At 40.5% G+C, this 26,266-nt stretch overlaps 1 protein-coding gene across 13 annotated transcripts in view; it reads left to right on the top strand.

Annotated features, from left to right (window-relative positions):
* Positions 1-26,266, top strand: part of RBMS1 (RNA binding motif single stranded interacting protein 1) — a 221,469-nt gene that overhangs the window by 180,887 nt on the left and 14,316 nt on the right. For all 13 annotated transcript variants that reach the window (XM_040229217.1, XM_040229211.1, XM_040229207.1 and 10 more), the window contains exons 4-6: positions 4,359-4,450; positions 13,438-13,595; positions 15,522-15,601. In XM_040229217.1, coding sequence (XP_040085151.1) covers positions 4,359-4,450; positions 13,438-13,595; positions 15,522-15,601 — 330 coding nt within the window. The remainder of the gene's footprint in view (positions 1-4,358; positions 4,451-13,437; positions 13,596-15,521; positions 15,602-26,266) is intronic.

Raw genomic sequence — 26,266 nt, 5'->3', positions numbered from 1 at the left:
TAATAGGGAAGGGAGGTCATCCGCCCCTTTGAAATATGCTGCTGCATTAATTTGATGCACTGACCTTCAGTTTTCCGTGTAATTAGGATGAGCTCATCCAGCTCCATGAGCTGGAAGAGGAGGCGTCTACAGTAGGCAGCACTGATGCTCTGTGGCTCTGACTTTTAATGATCCAGCATCTTCACAATAGGCATGTGATTTCTAGGAAAGGGGAAGAATGGAGTCAGCTGACTTTGAGTCTAACAACTGACCCCATGAATTGAAATAAGGTTGACAGGAATAGGCAGAGAAAGCAAATCTCCTCATTAATTAGACCCCAGTTTTCCAAGTAGGGGTGACGGTTGTGACTTAGCACAATCTGAACAAGGCAAAGAACGTCAATGAAGCCTATGGTACGGTAGGGCCTCGCCTTAGAAGCCAGCCGTTTCCTTTAATCGAGACTTGAAGTGATTCATTGTACTCCTGTCTCTTCTTCAAAGCTCCTGAATTTAAAGGAGCTATTGTGGCAAATATCTGAGCCCATGTTTAATCAGCATGGCACATTCAGGCAGTTTTGCCGTAGGACACTGAATAGAGCATTGCTTTATGTAGAGTGATACTCAATTAATATTTTAAGTGAATTAAACTGGAGAGAGTCTAATTGTAGACTGAAATGTTTACCCAGTTACCAGGTTAGTCTTAACATATTTTAAAATGATTTGGATGAGCAGGGACACAGGAAGAAACTTTTTGGTTTTATCACTAAGAGATGGACTCATGCAGGTATAAACCAGGAAGCTGATCTCAACATTTGTTTCAAACCAAGAGAGAAATCACAGTAGACAATAGTTTTATAGCCTTACCTACCTTTCTTCCTCCTGACCCCACCCAATTCCCTCTCCCTCAAAAAAGAAGTCTTCACATAGGTCAGTGTGTTAAAAAGCAGAGCTGCCCTAGTTAAGTGAGAGAGAGTACCCAGCAGCCTCCCTGAGTGAATTCTCTATTACAACTCTGCACTGGCCACTGCTGTTTTACACTCTTATCCCACAAGACCCTATTGCCAAGAAACCAAAATTCCCAAATGCTTAGTGCGATCTAGAAATGCTGTTAGTAAAAAAAAAAAAAAATACTAAACCTAACATCTTATAATAATATAAACCCATAATATTTGACAAGAGTCCAAAGATTAGTGGGGAGATTTGTGGGACTTCTAAATAAGTATAAATCAGAACTAGTTTTCAATACATGTCTCCTGGAGAATTTCTCCTAAATTGAGTCGTAGGAGAGACTGGCTTGTATGTGGGGGCAGTGATAGAAACCTTATAAGGTTTTTGTGTGTCACACAGGCCTCTCAGAAAGGAAAAATGATAGATATGTGGGGTGTGGATGAGTGAGTGAGGAGAGAGAGTAAGCAGGAATGGATTTGTAAAATTCTAGAAGAAGCAGTGAAAGAGCTCCTGAAAAAAAGTAATTTGGGGACAAGTGGGGGAAAAAAAAAAAAACAGCATAGCTCACTATAAAGACTGGTAACATGTTAGTAGCCATGTTGTAGATAACTTGGGGGGGGGTGGTGGACAGGTGGATGAATCTGGGTGATGCTTAAGAAATTATCAGTATAAATGAAAACTGCTTGTATTGTATACTAATTTTTAGAGATTGAACCAGTCAAAGAATTTCATACCTGAAAATTAGAGACTTTAGAGGTCATAGTACATTTTTTGGTCACAAAACGTGTTTGGGGGCCTTTCTCCAGAAGACACAATTAAGCTGAAGGAAACATTGCTCTGAATAACATGTTGCTGTAGTTATTAAATTTAAAAATTCATTATTCAGTTGCTCCCCTGCATTTCAGCTTTTGCCAGTTTTTAGCCAACAAAAGGTGTTTAAATGCTTTTCAGCTCTAGTGTACATGGCAGTTCAGGACCAAGAAAAACTTACAAAGGATTGATTGTGCTCAGTGTTTACAGAGTTGCATATAAGACCAGAAAACACAAACGCACACAAAATGGGTGAGGACAGATCAGACCAAAGGAAAAATAGGGGTAAGAGCAGGAAGCTTCCTATTACTACAGAAATGACCCTGTATTTCCTGGTTGCCAAACCAAAAATAATGTACCTACTCCCGTGATTCAGTAATCTCAGTGTGGAAGAAAACCCAAGAAGCAGAAATGCTGTAACTATGCCTGGTCCCGAGACCTGGAAGGATCCTCCTGGGGTTCCAGTGAGAGGATGCTGTGTTATTTAGTGACTCCCACCTTCAGAAATATCTGTATACATGTTTCAATAATGAACCCCCAGAGAATCCGTGAGACCCGTTTATATACTCTTATATTTACTTGAAAGTATTACAACAGGGAAAGTGAAAGAGCACACAGTTGCATGCATAAGCATGTTATATTTGTCTTAAGCAAATATTTATGAAACAGCTATGTAGTGGCACTGGGCAAGGCCAGAAAAGAATGTAAACAGTTAGCTAAGATGCAGCCATTATGGATTTTTCCTAATAAGGAAATAACAGATAAAATAATACTAACAGTACTTGAGTAGAAACTTCAGCTACATTAACATCAAACTTGGGATCTTCATCTTACTGTAATTTATTGACAACAGTAAAATTAAAGAAGGACTGTTAAACATCCATCAGAAGTTACATCATTTCAGTGTAGTTGGGTGTTTGTTTATGACCTGCTTAAGCTCTGTTTGGTAATAAAGTATGTATGAACGTGAGAGATATGTGTGTGCATACATCTTCATAGTGGGTTGCATATTAGCGTTAATAACAGATTTAAAAAAAATATATGAAGTATATTTAACCTAATTTCTAACCTGGCTGCTGAGGAGCATTCTCTGTTTTTACCTGGGTCAGCCTCCTCTTTTCCTTTCCAACCTGGGTATTTATTTCTCTACTCACTGTCAAAATCAAATTAAGCTTTATTCCATCTCAATTCCAAGTAATAGAAAGAAGCTGCTATTTGTTTTAGCTTTGACACTCCTCTCTCTAAAATACCTATTTCTGTAATTCTTAGTCTAGTTCACTAATTTTTCACCAGGGCAATGTTTTTGTTGCTAATACTGCACACTCTTTGAACTACTTCTGAAGTTTCTGTTTTGTCATGTTGATGTGTATATTTTGACCCTAGTTCCTTCCTGTCTAAATTACTTTAGCTTTATAATATCTATAAATAAATGATAGGCCTGACCCCTCTTCTGTGTAACTTCCAGAGAAGACTTTCCTTTTTCAAAATATTCTTACTCATTTAACATTAATTTTATAATCGGTTTGAGTCCCAAGTAGATCTCTTGTTGATATTTTTGCCTGGAACCCTGATCATTTCACTGATGTGCTTTTAAATACAGTTGCACCTTTTCTTAATAATTTAAGCTTTATCACAGTGGCAAAGTGATGGCCTGATTTAATACAGTGATGCTTATGGGATTGGTAGGTTCGTGGAACGGTTGCTCAGGTGCTCTGTAATGCCTACTCTTTGTGTTGTTTTCCTCTTTTATTGGTTGCTGTTAGTTTTCACTAGGTAACATCCATATGATTTTGTAGCAGCCCTACCCTCAACCTGACCCCTCTTTCCTCTAATTTCCTTCTTTTGATTTGTAATAGCCAGCGAAAATAGCTGACCAGCTTGTTTAAAAATGTTTGAAAAGCTATGGATAAATAAGCTTTGAACCAGGGCCTCTCTTAGGATCTTGTTTATTTGTTTGCTTTATTATATTTTATTTTTAGACTTTAGGCCAGGAACACCAAAACCGCTACTTCGGGTTTCTGGAGCCATTTCCCCACTGCCCTTTATTTATTTTGAAGAGATTGTGAGCTGTATTTTAGATAAATAAGTAATATTTTAAAACAAGTTCTAATATGTAGATTATTTTATATTTGGAGTATCCAGTTGTTGTACTGAATTTATTTCAAAAATGCAGTTTACAGAATAAACAAATATTTGTAAGCTCTGTAGGATAGCTCCATCTTTCTTACCAAATTATTAAAAATGCTACTGTTTTCCTGAAGTTGATTCCCCCCCCATTTTTTTTTTCTTAATCTTGATTGATAACTTGGATGTCTTCCTCCCCAATCCCCTGCCTCACCCCAGCAAGTACAGACACTTGAGAAAAAGATCTGAAAAAGGGAATAAACTGGTTTCTCTTTTTTTCCTTTTTTTTTAAACTTTGAAGGGAAACTTACCTAGCCCAGATAGGCGGGACAGACGGCTTGGGGAGGACGTTGCAGTACGGCTGTAAAGCTTGGGACTGTCAGAACGTCAGGGCTTTGATTTCGGTTGCCTGCCTCGGAGACCGAATGGAGCCATCCTTTCCCTCTTTACATAATCATAAAATACCAGCTTAAATACTAACTGTGCTTTGCATTTCAGGGTATGGTTTTGTTGACTTTGACAGTCCTGCAGCAGCTCAGAAGGCTGTGTCTGCCCTGAAGGCAAGTGGGGTTCAGGCTCAAATGGCAAAGGTGAGTTGAGAGCTAGTACTTACTCCTCCAGTCTCTGGCTTTGGTTCTGAATCTGGGCACATGGCTTTTCCTGTCACCATCCAAGTTCTCCTTCCATCCCAGCGAGTCACAGGTACCTGGGGACATTTGCCCCTTGCTTCACATGTCAGTAGCAGCTATTTTGCCAAAGACAATGCCTCATAATTTTATGTGTGAAAAAGAATTTTACAACTGTATAAAATTTTAGCAGATTATGTAACCCCATAAGTAAATGGAGAAGTAGCATCAGATTTTCTCAGGTAATTGCGTACTTGTGGACTAAAGCTCTGTACTTTATTTTTAAAAATAATTTTAAATTTTCAATGTTTAAGGAATTAATACATTTTAGAAGTACTTCAGAATGTCATGTTCTGAAAGAATAATATACTTTATCACATATGTAGGCTTATACAAATATACTAGTAGTTGTAATGCAGTGTCAGCTACAGATAATATTTCCTCTGTATAAAAGAGACATTTTTAGACATTGATTATTAATGAAATTAATAATTCTACAGTTTCAATGAACTCTTATCATAGAAGTGGTGTTTGTGCTCCAGGTTTTATTGCCTGAATGTAAACTTGGGTTTTATCATACCTAGTGCACTTACTCTTTTCAAAAGATCAATACTTTTATATTATCCAGTTTCTTTACAAAGTAATTTTGTGCTGTCCTCTGCTTCTTCTGAAGAGTAGCTTGTGATCTCTCCCTGAGGAGCACTCACATTTCCATAAGGGAAGGAGATTTATGAAAGTTAAAGAACCCTGGGTGAGAAAAGTTACCTGCTAAGCCCTTAAAGCTGTTGAAGGACAAATATGCAGCTACCAGAATAGCAATTTCCCTTAACTAAAAGAATCAACATGAATCAAGATTTCAGGAGTTGATGAAAGGGGCTTCCCTGGTGGCTCAGATGGTAAAGAATCTGCCGGCAGTGTGGGAGACCCAGGTTCAATCCCTGGGTCAGGAATATCCCCTGGAGAAGGGAATGGCTACTCACTCCAGTATTCTTGGCTGGGAAATCCCATGGACAGAGGAGCCTGGTGGGCTGCAGTCCATGGGGTCACAAAGAGTCGGACTCAGCTGAGTGAATAACACTTTCATCACCTTTCTAAAGTTATCCTTGACTTTTAATATTTTTAGACCTTTGGGGTAAGATAAAGTCCAGAGTAAGAAGCTAAAATAAACTGTAAATACTAAGGACAAATCTTCTCTAGAGTAAGGGCACCCTGATTTTTAAATTATTTGTCCATAATATAGAGCACCTTCTTGTGGTATTGTTGAAAGACGGTGATCATGAGGCTTTAGTATGTTTAATTGTAATATGCAATACTTGTGTATGGTTTACAGAATGTTTAATATGTATCTGTAAACCGTGGGTAACCATATGTTTTCTAAGCAGGACTTTGAAGGCATGATCAGAAAAGAACTGTATTTTTCCCTCTGTTCTGTCCATTTCCTCTACTCTGTGAAACTCCTGTTTCCTCCTCTCATGGATAAAATCTAGGGCAGATCCCATGACTTTTCTGGCAACTCTTTATTATTTTGAAAAGTCCCTTCAGTTGCTTCTTTCATTTCAGGCCTTTTTGGTTAATTTTTTTCTTTAGAGTGCCCCTTGATTTTTTTCATGTCCAAACTTTGGGGAATATAATTGTCTTTAAATACATTTTCAGCCATTCCTTTATGTATTTACACCAACCTCAATACAATATTTTTTTAATACAATATTTTAAATAAGATGTTTAAGGGGGAAGTCTCAAGTTATATTCCAAATATGGTTAATAAAATCTCAGAATTGTGTAAAGGTTTTGAAAACTCCGTTCTGAGAGTCAGCAAAAGGGACGTGCATCTTGGATGTTGCTGGTGCTAAGAGAAATCACAGCTTACAAAGCAGTTGTCTGCTAAAAACCACACACTGATAATTTGGTGATCAAGAGGTGATATTTTATTTTATAAGTTTATATCCCTATAAGACAGTCTTTTACATGTTTCCAAACACACACATACACACACAGAGATTTATAAGACATGTATTTAGTGACATTTTAGGAAATTGGAGGTTGTGATTGGTGATAATGCATTATGCTTTTTTTCTTGAAATAATGTGAAATATTATTAATACATCCCAATACAACCTTCTGTTATTATGTGTCTATAAGCACACACACAGATGTGTAACACATGGTTAACATTTGGATGCTGAATGTCTGATTTTTCAACAACACATTTCCAATGCTAAGTGTGTGATGCCCGTAATTGAGATGTCCAGTCCTGTTTATTTGACAAAATTTTGTGTGCCATATAATACTAAAACTTCTGCCGCCCCCAGCTCTGGTCTGCTCTAACTAGTAAGCTTGTCCTGGGATGGGAACATGGTTCGTTCTTTCCTATTTTCCAAATGTGTGTTTTTCTCACTCTTCCATAGCTAGCTGTGGTTTCTTACCCATCCCAGGTTGGAACAGTGGTAAGGGATGGGAAAGCTTCTTGACCTGACAATTATGTCATGTGGTGTTGATTTCTCTGGGCAGAAAACTGATGCTTTCCCTGGTAGAATGCTCTGCTCTCTCCCCTGTGGTTCCTTCACCCTAGAGAAGACGTGTCCTCACCTCCTGAGGATCCAAGGGTCAGCCTCAGTCCTTTTCTTCTTGGACCTTCTTGTCCTTCAGGACAGCCTTCCTGGGTGGATCTAACACAACCCTGCGCCAACTCCGTCTTGTGTGGCCCGCATTGATCTGGCTGCCAGCTGTCTGTGGGAAACTAGTTACCTCCCAATCACACTTACAGGCCCCTTCAGTCAGCCTTTTGCCTTGTAGATTCCTCAGGCTTAAGCCAGACATTGATCCATTCTATCCACCAAGCTCCAGAGGACACAGACCAGGCCTCATGAGGGGTCTCTTGAAACCCTTCTTGCTTGGCTGGTGGTGGGCAGGGGAGGGAGGGTGCAGGAAGAAGCCCAGTTGGTGGGAGCGTGGAACACATCATGGAACACATCAGTGGTTCTCTCCACCTGCATGTTCATTCCCAGCCTCCTCAGGCTCTCCCGGGCAGACAGGAGGTGGGTGGTCAGCTGAGCATCCAAAACCAGGCTTCAGCCAGTTCCTATGCAGACTCTGTTTAGGAGGTCTGGTTTTTCGCTCTGGCATGTGGGTGTGCCTGACACCCGTTTTTTGTTTTTGGGGGGGTTTTTTTGGTGACTTCTGCTGAAACAAAGTTAGAAAGAGGCCTATTTTAACAATCTACTAGGGCTAATGCAGAGGCCTTATTTAGAGAGGCCTCAGGAGCACGAACCTAGGCATCTTTTCAGTACCAGTGATATTGAGTAGCATAGTATATTAACTATATGCTGTTTGAAGAAGTCTTTACAATGCATTTAGTCAGAGCCAGAGTGGGTATAGATTGGCACTGTATGTCCCGTGTCAACAGTGCGCTTTGAATGCCAGCTTTCCCGTGGACTGATAATGAGCACTGTTCAAAGACCTCCTTAGGCAGCTTGGGACTGTAAATTGGCTAGGAAAAATGATCCCTTCCTCCATCATCTGCGGGGAATGAACAATTCAGGGGTTCAGAGACACTGGCAGTGTGCCAACATGCTGCACATTGTGAATTTCTTCAGGTCCCTATAGAATGACTGAGTTTCCTGGACCTGATTTCTTTTTTATTATATCATTAAAGTTACAAAAGGTATTTTAAATGGAAGAGGGTCCATTGTTCTATGCCATAGAACCATGGATGAGAGTATGGGGAATTAAATTGGCCCTTTTATGCCATCTGGATACAGGATTATCTGACTTGTACCTTTTGGTGGAGACAATTTGTGAAAGTTCAAGCCTGGCTCCTATGTTTGGGTGATAAGAGACCTGTCACTGTCCACTTTCTTTAATTAATCTGGATATTATAAAGTTTTTGAAAATTCACATTGCCACATATTAAAGGCATGCCCTTTTGCATAGTCAAAAAAATTCAGGGACATTCTAGTAGGTGAGGGGGGATATAATATTGTTTGGCATTTTGGCTACCTGAGTTGAAAAAGGACTCCACAAATATTCAAAACTGAATTATAAAACTGCAAATGGAGAGCCTTGGACAACAGTGATTTTCTTACTCGTGTTTTAATTTCTGTGCCTTGCTTGGTACTTGGCATATGGTAGATATTAAATGTTTGTTTTGTTGATGATCAAAGAAGCCAATTAAGCACGAGAAAAACTTCCCAGCTTGGGCAGATATGGAGCGATAAGAATGGACCATTTAAAAATTATATTTATTGAGCTCTGTCCATTGAGTACCCTGATGAAATTTACCAGAAGGTTTTCCAAAAGGCTCAGGGTCATTCCCATTTATGTTACACTGGGCATTTGTTTCAAATGTGTGCATTTTTCAAAATAAAAGACTCGGAATCTATGAAAAGAAGAAAGAAACCCCAGACAACGAGCTGAAAAGATATGAAACTCAAATCAACTTTGGTTAAAAGAGTGATTTCTGTGGGCCTTCCAGCAGTACCTCTTCCAACCTGCTGGGGGTCAGCACATCATTCCATGTTATTTGCCTACTGGTATGCTTGCAATTTTTTTCAGTAAATAGGCAGTCAAAGGAGCAGGAATTTAATCGCCCTTCCACACAGAGGTCTACCATGCTTCAAGCAGTTTGCATTCACATGCCCATAAGCAGCTATCTGCTGGTTGGTGAACCTATTCAGTACAAGAGAAAACAGATGTCTGGTCTTCCTGCCAAGTCCCTTTCTTGCATTTTAGGAACCATTCCACACGCACAGGGAGGTTTTTGTTAATTTCTTTCAGATGATGACTGAGTGCTTTACACCACGTGGGACCTCTGAGCCCTACTTTTCTACTCAAGTGAACATTAGTAGCCATTTATCCCTCTCATGGCCAATGTGGGATCTAGTTTTCTACTTGTTAGAGAAGCCATTGAACCTTTTCCACGCCTTGGGATATAAAGAGGCCTATTGGCCGCATTTTTATGTCTGACCACCCATAATTTACAGAGTAATTGTTTTTTCAGACATAGCATTGCATGTCATAAAACAGAGTTATGGTTGTCCCTGATTTAAAGGCGCAATATTCCCCTTATTCAAGAACCACTCCCCTTACTACAGTACTGTATGTTCTGTTTACTGTAAATGTATCATGATTAGAACACAGGGACCCTTTTTTGGTGATTAGATATTTTTGTGGCCATTGCTGCCAGGTTGGAGTTGCTTCTCATTTTTGTTTTTTTATTTTTTTATACTGTATGCAGAAGTTGACCGTTTGAAAGGAAAGATAAATAGCATTAGCCCTGGAGGTCATTCCAATGAAAAGAGCTAATTGACTGACCTTTTGCTATTGAAAACAAATGCATTAAAATCATAGGAAATACCTACCTATCTACCTTATCTACCTATCATAGAGTGGGTTGGGAGCTCAATTTCTGGATTCTGATTTAGCACTTTTAATTATTTTTTTTCCTCATTGGTAAACTTTCAAATTGAATCAGCATTTTAAAGAATAATAATGTAATAATTTAATAATTATATTTAATAGTGTTTTTAAACATTTATATTTAATAATATTTAATAATAATTGATATTTTAATAATAGCAAGTAAAACACAGATTTAGAAAGCACTTAGTTACCTTACATTGTTAGTTCTTTTGAAAATACTTCACAGATGACAAATTCTATGAACATTCTTAAATAATCTTAAATTTCATCATTTAGATTTTAATAATTGTAACCCAAAAGGAAAGCTCATGATATTTATGATACATGTTTCTTACATAACATTTGTGATGCCATATCTTTGTCCCAGGAGTGTTTTAATGCTCCTTAATTAGGGAGTTCCCAGCTTCTCTGAATCTGACTAAGCATGATTCAGAAACATTTCTAATAAGATAGGTCTGATCACATCACTCCCTTGCGTCTGTGCCTCAGGAAGCTCCCCACTTTTTAGGGCATGGCTTGCCAGCGGTGGTTCCCCCTTCTTACTCCTCCCCCCTCACCCACCAGAGTACCTGAAATTACAGAATAAATATGGCTTATCTCCCTGGAGTGTCATTATGACTCCAAAGTATTAGGTTAGAAATATTGCTCTATATTGAAACAAATTCAGATAATTAGGGAGTCGATTGCAACATTCACATACTTTTTTTTTTCCCAGATAAAGCACAAGGCTTCAAGGAAATTGTGCAGCCTTAGCAAGGCTCTTTTCTCCATTGCCCACACACTTGCAGGAGACATAGTCATTCTCTTTGCTGCTGCACTCCTTCAGTGGAAAAGTTTAAGCAGGGATGACTGACAGAAAAGTCAAACTCCTTGGATAGCTTTTTACAGTCTGGTTTTCAGCCTCGTGCCCTGTGTGTGTTTCTCAGGTCTCAACTCAATGTCATGCCCCGTGAAAAGTGTTCCCTACTAAAGACAAGCTCCCATGTGTCCTCCCATTGTAATTTGTTCACGTCTCCATTACAGCATTCATTTTGTGTGTTTCTATCTCCCCAACTCGAACTGTAAACTGTTGGAAGACGGGACTGGGGTCATAATTATTGTGTAAGAGGGTCTGGCATGTACAGGATACACTGTAAATGTTATTGGACTGTGTTAGGTTACAGGCCCCCTCAGTACGCACCTTCAGAAAGAAAGGATCCCATCTGTGTTTGCCAGCTAAGGACCAGACTTCCACAGGAACAAATACAGTCTTGTACACTCCATGAAAGCTTCAGGGACTTGGGAGATTAGAGCTGACATGTAGCTAATTGAGAAGCTGTACAATGAAGTGGGCAAAATTGAGGAGGTAGTGCGTGAAGGGGAATAAAGAATGGAGATTTTACCCCTTAGCCTACCTCCAAAGAATTGAAAAATTTGATGCCTAAGAACATATTGTTTTCCCCCTTATTTTGAAGCCTTTTATCTATTGTTATGCATTTATTAAATCACTTTGCAATCTTTATATATTAAAGATACACTTTATGTAATTGTCAGTGGGCGCTTTTGCTCTGCGTAAGGTAATCAGTGGTACCACAATGACTTTAATTTCAGCCAGAAGCAAAGGTAGTAGCCATTTTTGCTTAGTCTGTCTAAGATTAAGTTTTTGGCTTACTATTGAACATTTGAAAATTTTAAATGTTTCTTATTGGACCCAGTTGCACCTGGCACACCTCTGAGAAGGTGGGAGCTTCTGCTCCATTCCTTTGGAATTGGGGGTTACAGGCTGCCTCTGTCAGAACCAGGAAGTCAGAGAGAGTACTTTTTGCCCGTAGTTTCTCAGTCTGTCGTAACTTTAATTATTGGAACTACCAGGGTGTTTTACCCTTCTCTGGGACACCAGATTACTGTTCTAAGTCTTACAACTTAGGTATAGCATGAAAGATCAGTATTCACTTTTACTTGCAGATTATCTAAAAGGAGAAGTTTTATTTCATGTTTAATTAATGCCAGAATAACATTTGAAAGTAGAGACTGTACAAATCCAAACATTTGTATACTTCACATATATTTTTAAAGTACTGTGCGTTTTGAAAATCTAAAATATGATGAGTGCACTTTTCTGATGCCTAAGACTAAAACATCAATCAATGACTTTGCTAATAGTACTTGTTGGGCTTCCCAGGTGGCTCAGTGGGTAAAGAACCTGCCTGCAGTGCAGGAGCATGCCAGAGGTATGGGTTCAATTCCTGGGTTGGGAAGATCCCCTGGAGGAGGGCATAGCAGCCCACTTTAACGTTGCCTGGAGAATCCCATGGACAGAGGAACCTGGTGGGCTACAGTCCATAGGTCACAAAGTCAGACACATCTGAAGCACAGCACAATAGTGCTTGTTAAAATCATAAACTTTCATAATTCAATATGTAAAGATACAGTTGGTTAATAATATCAAAGGAAAGCCTATTTTAAAGTTAAGACCATCCTAATCTCATAAATGCCATGGTGAATTTTTATTTGCTCAGAAAATATTCCAGTTGTCATGTAAGCTTATTTCCTCATGATTTAACACCAGACTCTTCGTAAATCAAGATACTTGCTGTGAGAACCCCATGAACTGTATAAAAAGGCAAAATTATACATAGCAGTTACTGATTCTCAGAAAACTCAGTTCTTATCTTTGATTTCAGCTGATTTTACTTCCGCAATAGAAGGGTGAGTGGGAAATGGTCTAATTGTTGTTTCTTAGACTTTCATATGCATTTGTACTTCCTGAAGATCTTGTTAAAATGCAGTTTCTGATAACATTAGTCTAGGATGGAACCTGGGATCCTACATTTCTAGTAAGCTTGCAGATAATTCCATCAGAGCTGGCTCCTGGATCAAATAGCAAAGATTTCCCAGAATGCCCTACCCCCTTCTACACTTGAGTTTATCTTTATCCAGATTCTAAAATTTGCTCTGCCTCTAGTCTTTCATTTTGTATGGCTTTGTAGGTTTTTTTTTTGTTTTTGTTAGCTTAAGAGCCCTCTATTTTCCTTTGGTGATCATAGATCAAGGTAGTAACAACTCCACCACAGAGCAAACGAAGGGAATTTGGGCAAACCACCACTGAATTTGGATGACTTAGTCCAGAATCCATCATGTGTCTCTGGATCAGATTATTAGCAGTAACCACCATCTGTGCAATAGTGTGCCCGAAATGGGCTCCTAAAAATAGTAGTAGAGGCAAGGTTAGTTATTTTGCAGAACACTGCAAACAGCTGAGACTTGTACTTCCATGAGGGCATCCTCTCCAACTTAGCAGTGCCTGCCAGCACTTCCACTTCCAAATCTGCCAAGAATGGTTTGGTGGGATCATGACTGACCTCTCCAGATTGTCCAAGCTTCAGACACTGTTGTTGAGTGCCGAGGGTGACTCGGGTGTTCTGTAGCAAGTGCTCTCACTTGCTAGTACTTTAAAGGGACCTGAGCTCAGAGAGTGGCTAAGTAAAAGTGTGTTCCTGTAAATATCTCACCTTCTGTTGGAAATTAACAGGTAATTCTCTGTTCCGTTTTAGCAACAGGAACAAGATCCTACCAACTTGTATATTTCTAATTTGCCACTGTCCATGGATGAGCAAGAACTTGAAAATATGCTGAAACCATTCGGACAAGTGATTTCTACAAGGATACTACGCGATTCCAGTGGGACAAGTCGTGGTGTTGGCTTTGCTAGGTGAGCTTACTGCCCTGCCTTCATGTCAACAATAGTTCTCCTGCATTTCCTGGAGAATAAAAATTGAGCCAAAAGAGACAATTTAAGCCAGGGTTATAGAAGCCAGTTGTACCATGAACTTAAATTATGCACAAAAAATAATGTGCATCTCCCCCAGCTCTTTGAAAACTCACTGGGATTCTTGAGCCTGAGGACCCTAAATATTTGGAGACGCAGGGTAAGGAAATATCACATGAGCAATAGTTTTGCAAGTGTGTTTCCTTAATATTTTGACTAATTCAATCAGGTTGCCTAAACTGCTTAAAAAAATAATCTCAGGCTCCTAAATTTCATAAATAAATTGGTATTTTTGTCTCATTAGGTAGAACTTTGGTTCATCATCAATAAAATCAGTAAATTAGATTTTTTAATGAAATATTTTACACATTGAGAAGAGTGCAGCAGACACCTGACCACCAGTTGTTATACACATTATAACACTTTACAGTTTTTGCTTCAAATTATTTTTTAAGAAGTAAAATGTTGCACATATCTAAAGCATCCTCATTCTTTCATCTTACTTTTATCCCTTCCTCCCCAGAAAGGGTACTTCAGTGCAGTGATTAGTTTGCTTCCTTTGATTTTGACATAATTCAAATCTGAAAGCCCACATACAAAAACTGATTTTACAGCGCTTAGCAACCTATTAATTCTGTGCAGTAACCATTTATGTCTACATGTTTTAAAGTATTGACTTTGATTTTGGGGGGGAAATCACTGACTTTTTACCTTCCTATGCATGATCCCATTTGATGACAGTTGCATCTACCACAGGCCTGTGAGATCAACAAAGCAAGCATTGTTCACACTTTCACATATAAAAAGAATTGAGTTAAAGAAAGGACATTGTCACGGAGTTGCCAAGCAATGAAGCAAGGTCTAGTACTTGGTTCTTCTGGCTTTCAACCCATTGCTCTTTCTGTTAGACCAGATGATTTTATAATAAAACTAAAATATTCTACAAGTGGAAAGTCACCAAGGCCAGAACCCATTGTGCACTTCATGGGTTAAAAGGATCAGGTGAAACAATGAAAGGCCCAGCGCCATCTGAAAATCATCCCTCTGTGGGTGTTCTTCTGAAAGCAGATCAAGGACTTTCGTTTCTGTATCCAAAGATGGAACCCAGTTAAATTCTAATGCTTTTTAATTACCACTATTACCACCCGTTAAAATCAAAGTGCGACTATTCTGGGTAGTCCAGGAGTGCAGTGCCTTTTGAGCAGATTTTTCAGTGTTTCCTCCATTAAAGAAAAATAAATCAAAATTATTTAATTCCCATGAAATGTTTCTGCAGATGTAGAATAAGTTGTCAGGCTCCATCCTTTAATTCTTCCTCTAAAGCCAAGAAGGCAAAGAAGGAACATACTTGACTTCACTAATTTTAAACTTGAAGCTAAGGTGAAAAACTTGTAAGACACATCCTCTGTTCAACCCCAATTCATTTCATGACTTTTGAGTCTGTTGTTCTGTGAATAAGTAAAAGGGAGGACCATCTCTAAAATGAGCAGTATCCTAGCAGCACTAAATACATCAGTAGTTTAAACTGGTATTTTTGTTATTGATTTCAGTATCATAACTAATAAAGCTATTGTGTATTAATTATAATTTCAACAAGTAGAAAAAAATTAAATATTTTGCATGCTTGATTAAAGGTACAATTTATTTCTTTTATGATTCTGAAGGTATCTGGTTATCAAGTTTTCATTTTACCATGAAAGCGCACAAACAACACTTCAAGACAGAATAAATCCACTTTTTCTTATCACTCACTTTTTGTTAGGTTTCATTTGTATCAAATAAACCTATAAGATTGTATTCATGTGCACTGAACAAAATGAAAATTAAGATATCTTTGATTATTTATGTCTTATTTTTATGTATAAATAGGATGGAATCAACAGAAAAGTGTGAAGCTGTTATTGGTCATTTTAATGGAAAATTCATTAAGACACCACCCGGAGTTTCTGGTATGTTGTTTGTCTAAAATTATATTAGTAGTCTTTTCTGTTATTTATAATTTTAGGATGTGGTGACTCTTACATCAAGAACAAAACACTCCTCATTTAGCTCTTTAAAATTTATTTCTTTGGATTTCCAAAACGACTTCAAAATTCACTTCTCCCAGCTGTGTAAATGTGAATGGAAGCATAGAGTCGCAGATGTAGAAAAGAAACTCATGGTTACCAGGGAGGAAAGGGAGGGGGAGGGGGAGGGATAAATTGGGAGACTGACAAATACACACTACTATCCCATGCGTAAGATAGATGACGAACAGGAACTGGACTCACCTGGCGGCTCAGCAGCAAAGAATCTGCCTGCAATGCAGGAGACCTGCGGAGACACGGTTCCGATCCCTGGGTCAGGAAAATCCCCTGGAGAAAGAAACGGCTGCCCCGTATTCGTGCCTGGGAAACCTCAAGGACAGAGGAGCCTGGTGGGCTACAGTTCATGGGGTGGTCAAAGAGTGGGACACACCTGGAAAACGGCAACAAATAAGAAGCTACAGTTTAGCACAGGGAACTCTACTCAGTTCTCTGTAATGATCTGTATGGGGAAAAGAATCTAAAAGAGGGGGTATGTGTATGTGTATAACTGATACACTTTGCTATACAGCAGAAACTAACACAACACAGTAAATCACTATACCTTAATGAATTCTTTTTAATTCAAAAAATAAAATGAGTATGTATGTATAAAATGAAAAAATATATATGAATGGAAGCAGACGTACTGGAAAGGAAGCTGTGTGCCTTGCAGAGGATTGGAAACCTCTCCTCCCTGGATGCTAAAGGCATCCTCTAGCACACCTTATCATTCAGTAAGTATGCTGTCATTCAGTCATATCCATTGAGGACAATGGTACTTTCTACCCCAGCTCCTGCCTTTGTTCTAGATGATTTCAACGTGTGTGAGCCCTCCCTGCTTATAGTGCCTGGACTCAGCTGCGATGGCCCCTCCATCCGCTCCTCTGTAGCCTCCTCCTGCCGTTGTTCTGACCTGTGTTGTCTTAACTGAGAACAGTACACCTCAGGAGATTGCATTCCAACATCACACCTCCTCTGACTCCCACTAAACCTGCTCTGAAAGACAGTGAGCCTGGCCAGACCCTCATCATCACTGGGCCTCACTCAGCCTCTCACCCTTACCTAAACTGTAGTTCTTCACAGTTTTCACCAGTTTGCACAGCCCTCTCCCTAAACGGCTCCCACACCGCAGCTCTAAGCAGATGGCTTCGCTTCCATTCCCTTTAACTTGGCTGTTCCCTTCCCACCCCTCAAGATTCTGGTCAAGGCCTGCCTCCCCACTTCAGCAGCCTTCTCTGCTCCCATTGGGTTACCATCTGCATTGCTCCCTGAGGACACCCACCTGTAGGGCAGCATTTAATTTAACAGGTTTACACATATCAGTGTACTAAACTGAGCTCCTTGAAGGCAGAGCCTGTTTTCTCATCTTCCGGTTTTCATGCCTAGCTCAGTACTTGAACCTTACTAAGCACCAATAACTGTTTGTTATTTTGCATGAACTTACCAAGACAACACTATTTACAAGCTGGCGTGCAAGTGGCTGACCACAAACTGGAAGATGTTTCTATGCGCGCATGTGTAACTAGTGTTTAGTATTTATTCTCCTGTAGCTCTAAGGCTCCATGTTTAACTGGATGGCTCATGATTATGGTTAAGGATCCACTTTAGTTTCGATATCCGGGTGAGTCCCACTTCATAAAAGTATGTGTGATCCCATGAACTAATTGCATCCTTTAACACCAAAACCTGATAGGATACAGTTTGCATGGCTGTATGGGAGCTTGAACTGCCTACTGACATGAGTTTGAAGCATAAAATACAAGACCTGGTAGTTACATTCTTTCAAGGAACTCAGCCTTGTGAAAAAGCTTCCTTTTTTGTTTTTCTTAGGCAGTTTTCTTTTGAGTTGAAATTAAAGAAAACAAGAAGGGATTGTTTTTACCCTCAAACTAAGTAAAGACAAGGGAAAGATTTCATACTTGGGAGCCTTCTGTCAACCTTGCCCTGCAGGCCTTGCAAGGCCCCTGCACACAGCTGCCCCCGTGCCCTACTCCCTCCCCTTGCCGTCCTCTGCATAGTCAGGACCCCAGAGAATTACATGAGTCTCTTAGAAGGGCTGCTCATCCACACACCTATGACCTCCTTACTTTGTCAGCTTGTTCTTGAATGCAACAGCGGAATTTCAAGGAGAAACACCACAGCACCCTTTTATTTTGATGTTGTATCAGCCTAAGATAAGATCTGCCAGTTCCCTGCGTAAAATAGATCTCAGCATGTCACGAATTGAGGTTGGCCAGTTTCCTTTTTTCTCCAAAGGACCTCATGGTTGTGTCATTTAACTGTTTTCTTTGAAGTAGATTTGAAGATTGTTGGTCACACCCATTCTAGGAAAAAAACAAAAGAGACCTGATTTCCAAACCACACATAAATGATTGTAGGATTCTCTGCACCTTTGCAGCTAATGATGAATACTTTCTTCCAAGTAGTGCTGAGGGTCAGAGTGGGTGTAAGAACCAGATCAGTTCCTTCTCCAAGAGGAGCATCCCTTAGGGAGGATAGCTGTGCGGTCAAGCCATTCTCTTTATTCGAACCAGGACTTAACTTTATGCCATTTTCTGATGTGTGATGGTCTCTCCTGTGTTTCAGTATTGGTTCCTGACTAGACAACAAGTTCTTTAGTGGCGAGGGCTGTTTTATATTTTAATTTTGCAGTAGGCACCAAAAGCCTGTGCATTGCCCTATACCAGCAGAGGTTTACCCAAGGGTTTCCAAGAGCATTTTTCAGATGGAGTGCTTATCACAAGATTCGTGGCTGGCTATTTTGATGGCCTTTTGGGATAGATTTTGCCTATAAGTGGTTGAGCTGCTGTTTTGGCAGGAGTTTGAGATGTACAATGCAGGTTGGGAAGCCCACTGTTCAATAAACAACCCATCCCCAAAACAAGTCTCCAGTGGACTGGAGATACCACACCAGAACTGAAACCATTTTTAACATCTCTGTATTGTTTTCTGTCTATGTAAATACAAGAATTATCTTTGACTAAGAGTCTGTTTATTAATGCCTCTCTCTCCCCTCCAATTACCTGACTGACTGCTCTGTCACATGGGTTTCTTCATGGAGTGCATATAATTACTTTCAGTAGAACCAGGTGAAAAAGAAAAAATATTGTCAGACAAGGGTAAATTGAATGGGCCTCCACTTTCATGTTTAAATAATGTAGGCTTATTGCTAGGCAGACATAACATTTCATAAATACAGTTAGAGGATGGTTTATTTAATGATGCAAGTTGTTTAGCTGGCATAAGCAGAATTATCCAGGTTGGTTTCTGTCAGAGTACTCTGATTCTTGCATGACTGGTGATTTGCATGTGACATTGGAACCAAGTATAGAAAAGAAACACATATTAGACACAGTCCCCCAAAGACACTTTTTGAAAATTAGCAAACTGAGCAGTTAACTCATTGTGTGACACTAGAGAGAAAGTCTCTAGATGGCAAAGCAAGAGGAACTCAGCTATGTCATTTCTCCAATACTACCCATCCGTCTGCCAGCACTGTCTTCATGCCAGGGTGTTGTAGCTTAGGCCCCTATGTGGGGCCTGGTAATGCATGTTTAGAGTTCCATAAAAATCACTCAACCACATCACAACATTTTATGCAGTCTTCTTTCTGAAGCTGCTTTTAAAAAATCTTGTACTTTTGTGTCTGACATTACCATATTTTCACAAAGGCTTTATCTTATGGCAGATTCTTCAAGCATACATTACAATTTATGTTGAAAAAGAAATTTCTCAGAACGCCTTTCCTTCTATGCTTCTCTGCACTCAGGCTCTCACTTTTCTCTGAAAATACTGAAGCATTTTTTTTTTGTTTGGATTTACCTTGGTTTTGAGTGCTAGCTGGTTTGCACTTAGTCACATTTACTTGAAAGGACTACGAGGATAAAAGAACTTCTTTGTGAGACAGTGACTTCTTTGTGAGGCAATCTAGGTGAATTCCATAGGAATTTAAAAGCAGTATGTCCTATTGGGTTGATAAAAATTCCATTATGGAGAAATAGTATAGTGGTGCTTTCCCACACAGTGAATGTTAGAAACAAGAGATGGGTAGAACTGAGGTCCAAATTAGGAGATATACCCAAGGCAAAGACACTGTCACTCATGGTCATGATTCAGAGATTTGTCTGAAAAATGTTCTTCCAGTACCTTCCTGGAAGAGAGTGCAAATGCATATGGCATGTTAGCTGGAACTCTCCTAGGGCTGCTTGCCCTGCACCCACAACACACACCCCATGGACAAAGGCCACATGCATATCCAGTGCTGCAGAGGCAGTATGGTCACGTCTCTCCTTCTGGACCTCTCTATGACATTAATGGAATGTGAAGACGTTCTAGTGTGGTCGGGACAGAGAGTTTTTTGTTTGTTTGTTTGTTTTTAAGAAAAAAAGTGCCTAGTCACTGGATACGCAATTGCTTGTTAGATTCCCAGCTTCACGCTGGCTTCATTCTGCTGCATTGCCTGAAGCTTCTCCTGTGCAGGCAAAGGAGCTCCAGTGAAGTGCATATGTGACTATTGGCCGACTCCATCCAAAGACCCCAGCTTGTTTTACATCTGCTTTCTGTGTTACCTTGACTTTTCAGTTTGGGTATGTGCTTGGCAGGGCTTGAAAACTGCTTTTACCCATGTTCTGGAATGTTCTGTATATAGGTAAAATTATTTGGGCCTTGTTCAGTGCCAGAAGGCAGAAAAGGTGATGTTTAGAGGAAAAATTACAAATCTAGTAAAAAGGCTGGACATCTTTCAAGGGCTTTTATTGCCCATTTCGTTTCCTGCACGTTTGGCTTAAGCTTCATTTACTCTGTTAAAAACAGAAAATTTGGGCAACTCTAGGACAAAAGAAATACTTGAAGACATGTGCAATGGTCCTGGTACCTTTAGGACAGTGTGATCAGACCTCTGGGATTGTGGTGGTTCCCGTATCCCTCACCCAATGCGTACAATAGAGCAGAGTCTGAATGCACATTCTGTTGAGATGTTCTCTCCAAAGGTAAATCATGAATAAATCATCACCGAGAAAGCAGAAGCACAGGAACCATCCTGGGAGGCCACTGGGGTGAGGACTGTCTTGCAGATCCGAAACTAAAACTTACTCTCTACCAGAAGGGAAGTCTGGGTTTTAAAAAGTGACAAGGGACCTCAACCATGTTTCAGCTGAAGATGCTTTGAGTGTTGTGCCAGGTTTAGGAGGAGACTGCCTTCAGGCAGCTGTTACCACCGTGGATCACACCCAGCCCACAGGCCCACTCCAGTCAGTTTTACACCTTTCTACCGTCAGGTCCTGCTAGAGAGGAATAGTAAATGGTGGTGTGTGCATGTTAAGTCACTTCAGTCCTGTCCCGACTCTTTGCACCCCTGTGGACTGTAGCCTGCCAGACTCCTCTGTCCATCTGATTCTCCAGGCAAGAATACTGGAGTGGGCTGCCATGCCCTCCTGCAGAGGATCCTCACGACCCAGGGATCAAACGCATGTCTCTTATGTCTTCTGCATTGGCAGGCGGGTCCTTTACCACTAGGGCCACCTGGGAAGCTCATAAATAGTGAAGTAAGACTTCATTAAAGCATAAGGATCTTAAGTTAAAAATGTAGGTGTTACTACGAAACAGTTTTCTAAAAGGCATTTGCCAGTAACTTCATCCCTAACTACAACTTAAACATTTCTTTAGTCTACATCAAGCCAACGTAGCAACCGTAGCCAGCTCTTTAAATCTCACAGAATCAAATCCCAAGGAAAACAGGCCAGTCCCTAAAAACATTTATAACTTCTGAACCAGAAGTTCCTCTCCCAAGAATTTAACAGTTCAAAGGAGGAACCACAGCTCAAAATTTGAGCTCCTCCTGTTGTCATAGTGATAATAATAATAGTAACTAATACTTATTGAATTGTTCTGTGTGTTTTATGTATATTTATATATATTAATTATAACAATGTTTTGAAGTAAGCACTCTTAATGGTCTCCATTTCACATATTATGAAACCAGAGACCTGCCTGGAATCACTAGCTAGTAAATGGAAAAGCCAAAATTCAAACCCAGAAAGACTAATCTAGATCCATTGTTCCAACCAGCATAGAATCTGACCACTAGCATCACATTGGCCCTGGGACCAAAGAGATAAAATATATAACACTCACAGATGTTCACACAGTGTTAGTTATAAGAACAAAGAAACTATACATGATCCCTTTTCAAATAGAACATTATGTAACCATTAGAAAAAAAAAGATTCTGTAGCAAGATAAAGAGCTACAATGTAAATGATAAAAGCCCCTATCATTGCAAAAATGAAAAATAAATATAGACTTAGAAAAGTAGTAAATATAGAATATTAAAATATTTATGTTGGAGTGATGGGAAAATATTGTGTTATTGGTTTCTCTTTAACCTGTTGTTTAACCATTATTTTACTGACAAGGAAAGCTGAATGGGATATGGAACCACTCTGTAAGGGTCAGGAAAGCAGAGACAGACCCTAACAGAGCCCGTATGGGAGGGTAGGCATCTGCAGAGAGAAGCCAGAGTTGTGCCCCATGGTAGAGAGGACCACAAGGTTTGGTTGTAAACAAAGAAGGGACTGAAACAGGAAACACAAAAAAAGGATAGTATCCATTGGATCCTTAGATAGAAATTTTTAAGAGTCTTGGATAGTTTCTTGCATGTTGTTAGTTGAGGAACTTTGAAAGTAGCTGACAGTGATCATTAAGAAAGCTGATTACAGTTGCTGTGAAGTGAAAGTCGCTCAGTCATGTCCAATTCTGTACAACGCTATGGACTGTACCCCACCAGGCTCCTCTCTCCATGGGATTCTCCAGGCAAGAATAATGGAATGGGTTCCCATTCCCTTCTCCAGAGGATCTTCCCAACCCTGGAGAAACCTGAATCAAACCCAGGTCTCCCACATTTCAGGCAGATTCTTTACCATCTGAGCCACCAGGGAAGCCCCTATATTTGCTGAGGGGGCTACTTTTCCAAAACTGATAGAAAAGCTTCTATCAAAGGCAGTTTATGTCTTAGAGACTGTTATTTGGGATAAAATGCTACACAGCTAGAAAAAAAATGGGAGCTGGGGGGTAGTCATTTCTCCAGCTGTTAGAACATGGTAAGGAAAAACTCCACTTTGTTAGAAATAGAAGAGAACTTGGAGTCCTCTGAGCAGTTGGATTAGATAAGTGAGGAGGATGTCTGGGAGGTCTGATCACGTGCTACAGTGCTTAGTCAAAGCAAGCATTCTAGAAATGATGTTGAGTGTAGGTGTCCAGGAAAGACAGTTGAGCCTAAATAAATCACTGCAGAGTCTGAACTTCAGAAGCTGGGTAAGGACACAACTTGGTGGAGATGTGCAGGGAGCCATCGTGGGCATCCCCCTGTGGCTCACAGCCCCTTTGGAGGGACTGTCGATGCCAGAGATCAGGCACTTGGTGAAAATTTCAACTGCAAACAGACCAGAGAACATAATAATAGAGGAAAGAAGTGGTTAGAATTGTATGTTGCCTCACACAGAATACTAGGGCATTCCTCTTTCCCTGAAGCAACGACCCAACAGCTGTCTGAAAACTGCGTCATTTCTACTGGGTTATGCTGCTGCTGCTGCTAAGTCGCTTCAGTCGTGTCCGACTCTGTGCGACCCCATAGTCGGCAGCCCACCAGGCTCCTCTGTCCCTGGGATTCTCCAGGCAAGAACACTGGAGTGGGTTGCCATTTCCTTCTCCAGTGCATGAAAGTGAAAAGTGAAAGTGAAGTCACTCAGTCAGTCACTCAGTCGTGTCCGACATCAGCGACCCCATGGACTGCAGCCTACCAGGCTCCTCCATCCATGGGAGTCTCCAGGCAAGAGTACTGGAGTGGTTTGCCATTGATTGCCTTCTCCAACTGGGGTGTAGTTCTTTGAAATAACAAATTTGTTTTCCTAAGATATGGGACACCTGCCAATAGACACACTGTTTTAACGACTTACCTTTTTGGTTTTAGAGGAAGGAAAATATCCTAATGACAGTGCAGAATCATGTAGCAAATGTAATTCACTTTGAAAGATTCAGCTACATTCTGTTCCATTTGTTTCATTTTAAATGATATATTTGCAAACATGTCATTGCTCACTTGATGTTTACCTCCTCATTACATGTCTTTAGCAGGCTTGATTGTTGCCTGAAATTGCTTTTTCGTTGACAGAGCGTAGTCGAGATGAATGAAAATGTGTTGGGAGCACCTTCCCACAGATAGGGAAGGCCTGTTTGGCCTCTCAGCAAAGGCGCAGCCTTGGTGCTCCCCAACGATGGCTCCCCAGCTGCCTCCATTCGCACCTGCCTGCCTGGGCAGCCCTGGGGAACTTTCAGAAAGATTCTGACCTGGTCACCTTCTTTCTCTGCTAATGGAGGAAAAATGGTGCATTTGCGTTGTTCCCTTTGAAGGGAACTTTTTTTTCGTTTTTAATTTTACTTTCAGTCTCAGAGCTGATCTTTATAATGCCTCTAGATAAAAGCACTTCCCCAGAGTGAAGCCCCTCAAAGTGCTGGCACCATAGAGTTTACTCTCTCTTGCTCCGCAAGGTTATGGGGAGGCAGAATCCTAAAACCCTCAGATGTCATTGGAGGAAACGTTTGTTACTATAAGGACCTTTCTAGATCAGTGGAGAGCGAGCTCTTGTTTCTCTCTCAGTTCTCAGTTTGTCCTCAGGAGTCAAGGACGGGGCGTCACCGGCCTCAACAGGCACTCTCTTCACTTCTGCTTGAATGTCGTCTTTTCTCGGTCCCATTTCAATCTGATTCTGCAGGGCCAGTTGCAGGATTAAAAGCATGGTCAGTGATTAGAAAGCTCCCTGGTTTCACTGCATCCATTTACTTTACCTTCAGTGATTGTTGGTAGAGGTGGAAATTTCCAAAAGTCCGTAGCTTTTTTTTGTTTGTTTGAAGAGACAGAGAATGTGGTTTAGGAATGTAGGATTTGGCCTCTGTCCATCTTCCATCACACCCGGCTTGCCTTAAATGGAAGAATGGAAGTTCCTCGCTCAGGAAATCAGCGGCTGGGGGAGGTAATGGAGTCAGAAGAGAAACTCAGGGCCCCTTTGTGAATGGCGGGCACGCGTGTCTCACCAGACACAGGACGGTTTTGCTCTCACCTCCAGGCACCCATAGCAGTACAGCTGCCTTTCAGACCTGAGCTCACGTGCCAGCCTGTCCCTCTGGAGCAACTCAGCCAGGGAGAGGGGAAAGGAGTGCCAGTGGACAGCTTGCAAGGAGGAATGGCAGTGGGGTTTGGGTTATGTTTTGCTTTTTTGGCAGAGCAGCATTGAGAGACACTATTGCTTCCACACCCTGTCATTAGTGGGTGGGTAATAGTGATATAAAATAAGAGATGAATTAGGATAATAAGAGGCAAAGGAGAAAGGAGTAAATTTTCCACAAGTAATATTTTTCTCTTCATGGTTATTTAACTTTGAAACAGAACTTGAAAGTAGTAATCACCATTCCACGGTAGACAAAGGACTGAATGCAAGAGCCAGACACGAAGGTGTGCTTATCTTTATTGTGTTAACTAGAAACATACTGAAACATGCGCAACTTTTAAGAATACACCGTTTCCCTTATAGAAAAAAATTAAAAAGCAGAAGTTATGGGTGGCCTACTGTGTTGTTGCCTTTTTTTTTTTCTTTTTTTGGCTAATGAAGACGTAACCCTGGTGAGAAAAGTCTGTGCATCTTAGGCACCTCTTGCTTTTCTTTGACAGTTTTTTGGGATCATTTTATGAGGCGGATATATTGTAAAGCAACTCCAAGTGGGATGATTAAAGGCCAAAAAAAACCTTTAAAGACAGTGTGCAGGTATAGCTGTTTCCCTGCTATAGCCCCAAAATAAATAAGACCTGTTTGTATTCATTCGTTGGTTCACCCAAGAGGGAGTAAGTGCCTGCGGTATGCCAGACACTTTGGCACTGGAGGTAACAGGGATGAACAGAAGTCACTGCCCCCACAGAGCTTACACTCTGGAGGGGAGATGGACACCAGACAGATTGCCACATTCACAAAGTATTATAGATGCTCCAAATAAAAACGCAATGTGGTGGGGGCAGGGCAGGAGGGCCGTGTGAATTGAGAGAGTAGCATTGACGTATCTGCAGTACCATCTGTGAAACAGACAGCTAGTGGGAAGCTGCTGTATGGCCCAGGGAGCTCAGCTCGGTGCTCTGTGATGACCTAAAAGGTAGGAAGGGGAGGGTGGGAGGAAGGCTTAAGAGGGAAGGGTTGTATGTATACCTATGGCTGATTCATGTTGTTGTAACACAGAAAGTAACACAGCATTGTAAAGCAGTTACCCTCCAATTTTTTAAAAATTAAAGAAATGTTTTTAAATTGTATGAATAAATAGTAAGCACCTATAAAAAAAAAAGAAAAGTACAGTGTGAGCAGTATACAGGGGAACTTGTTTTCTCCTGGAGGAAGTGAAGACCTCTCTGAGAAATTATAATGGAAAATTACAAGAGCGTTTTTAAGTGGAGGAGGGGAGAGTGACAATGCTAGTTACATTTGAAGATTTACAGGGATGGAGCTTAGAGGG

The sequence above is a fragment of the Oryx dammah genome, unplaced genomic scaffold (genome assembly GCF_014754425.2).
Source record: "Oryx dammah isolate SB20612 unplaced genomic scaffold, SCBI_Odam_1.1 HiC_scaffold_27, whole genome shotgun sequence".
In the NCBI taxonomy this organism is placed as follows: domain Eukaryota; kingdom Metazoa; phylum Chordata; class Mammalia; order Artiodactyla; family Bovidae; genus Oryx; species Oryx dammah.
Note: the sequence above shows the minus strand (reverse complement) of the source record. Positions and strands in the feature narration are given on the sequence as shown.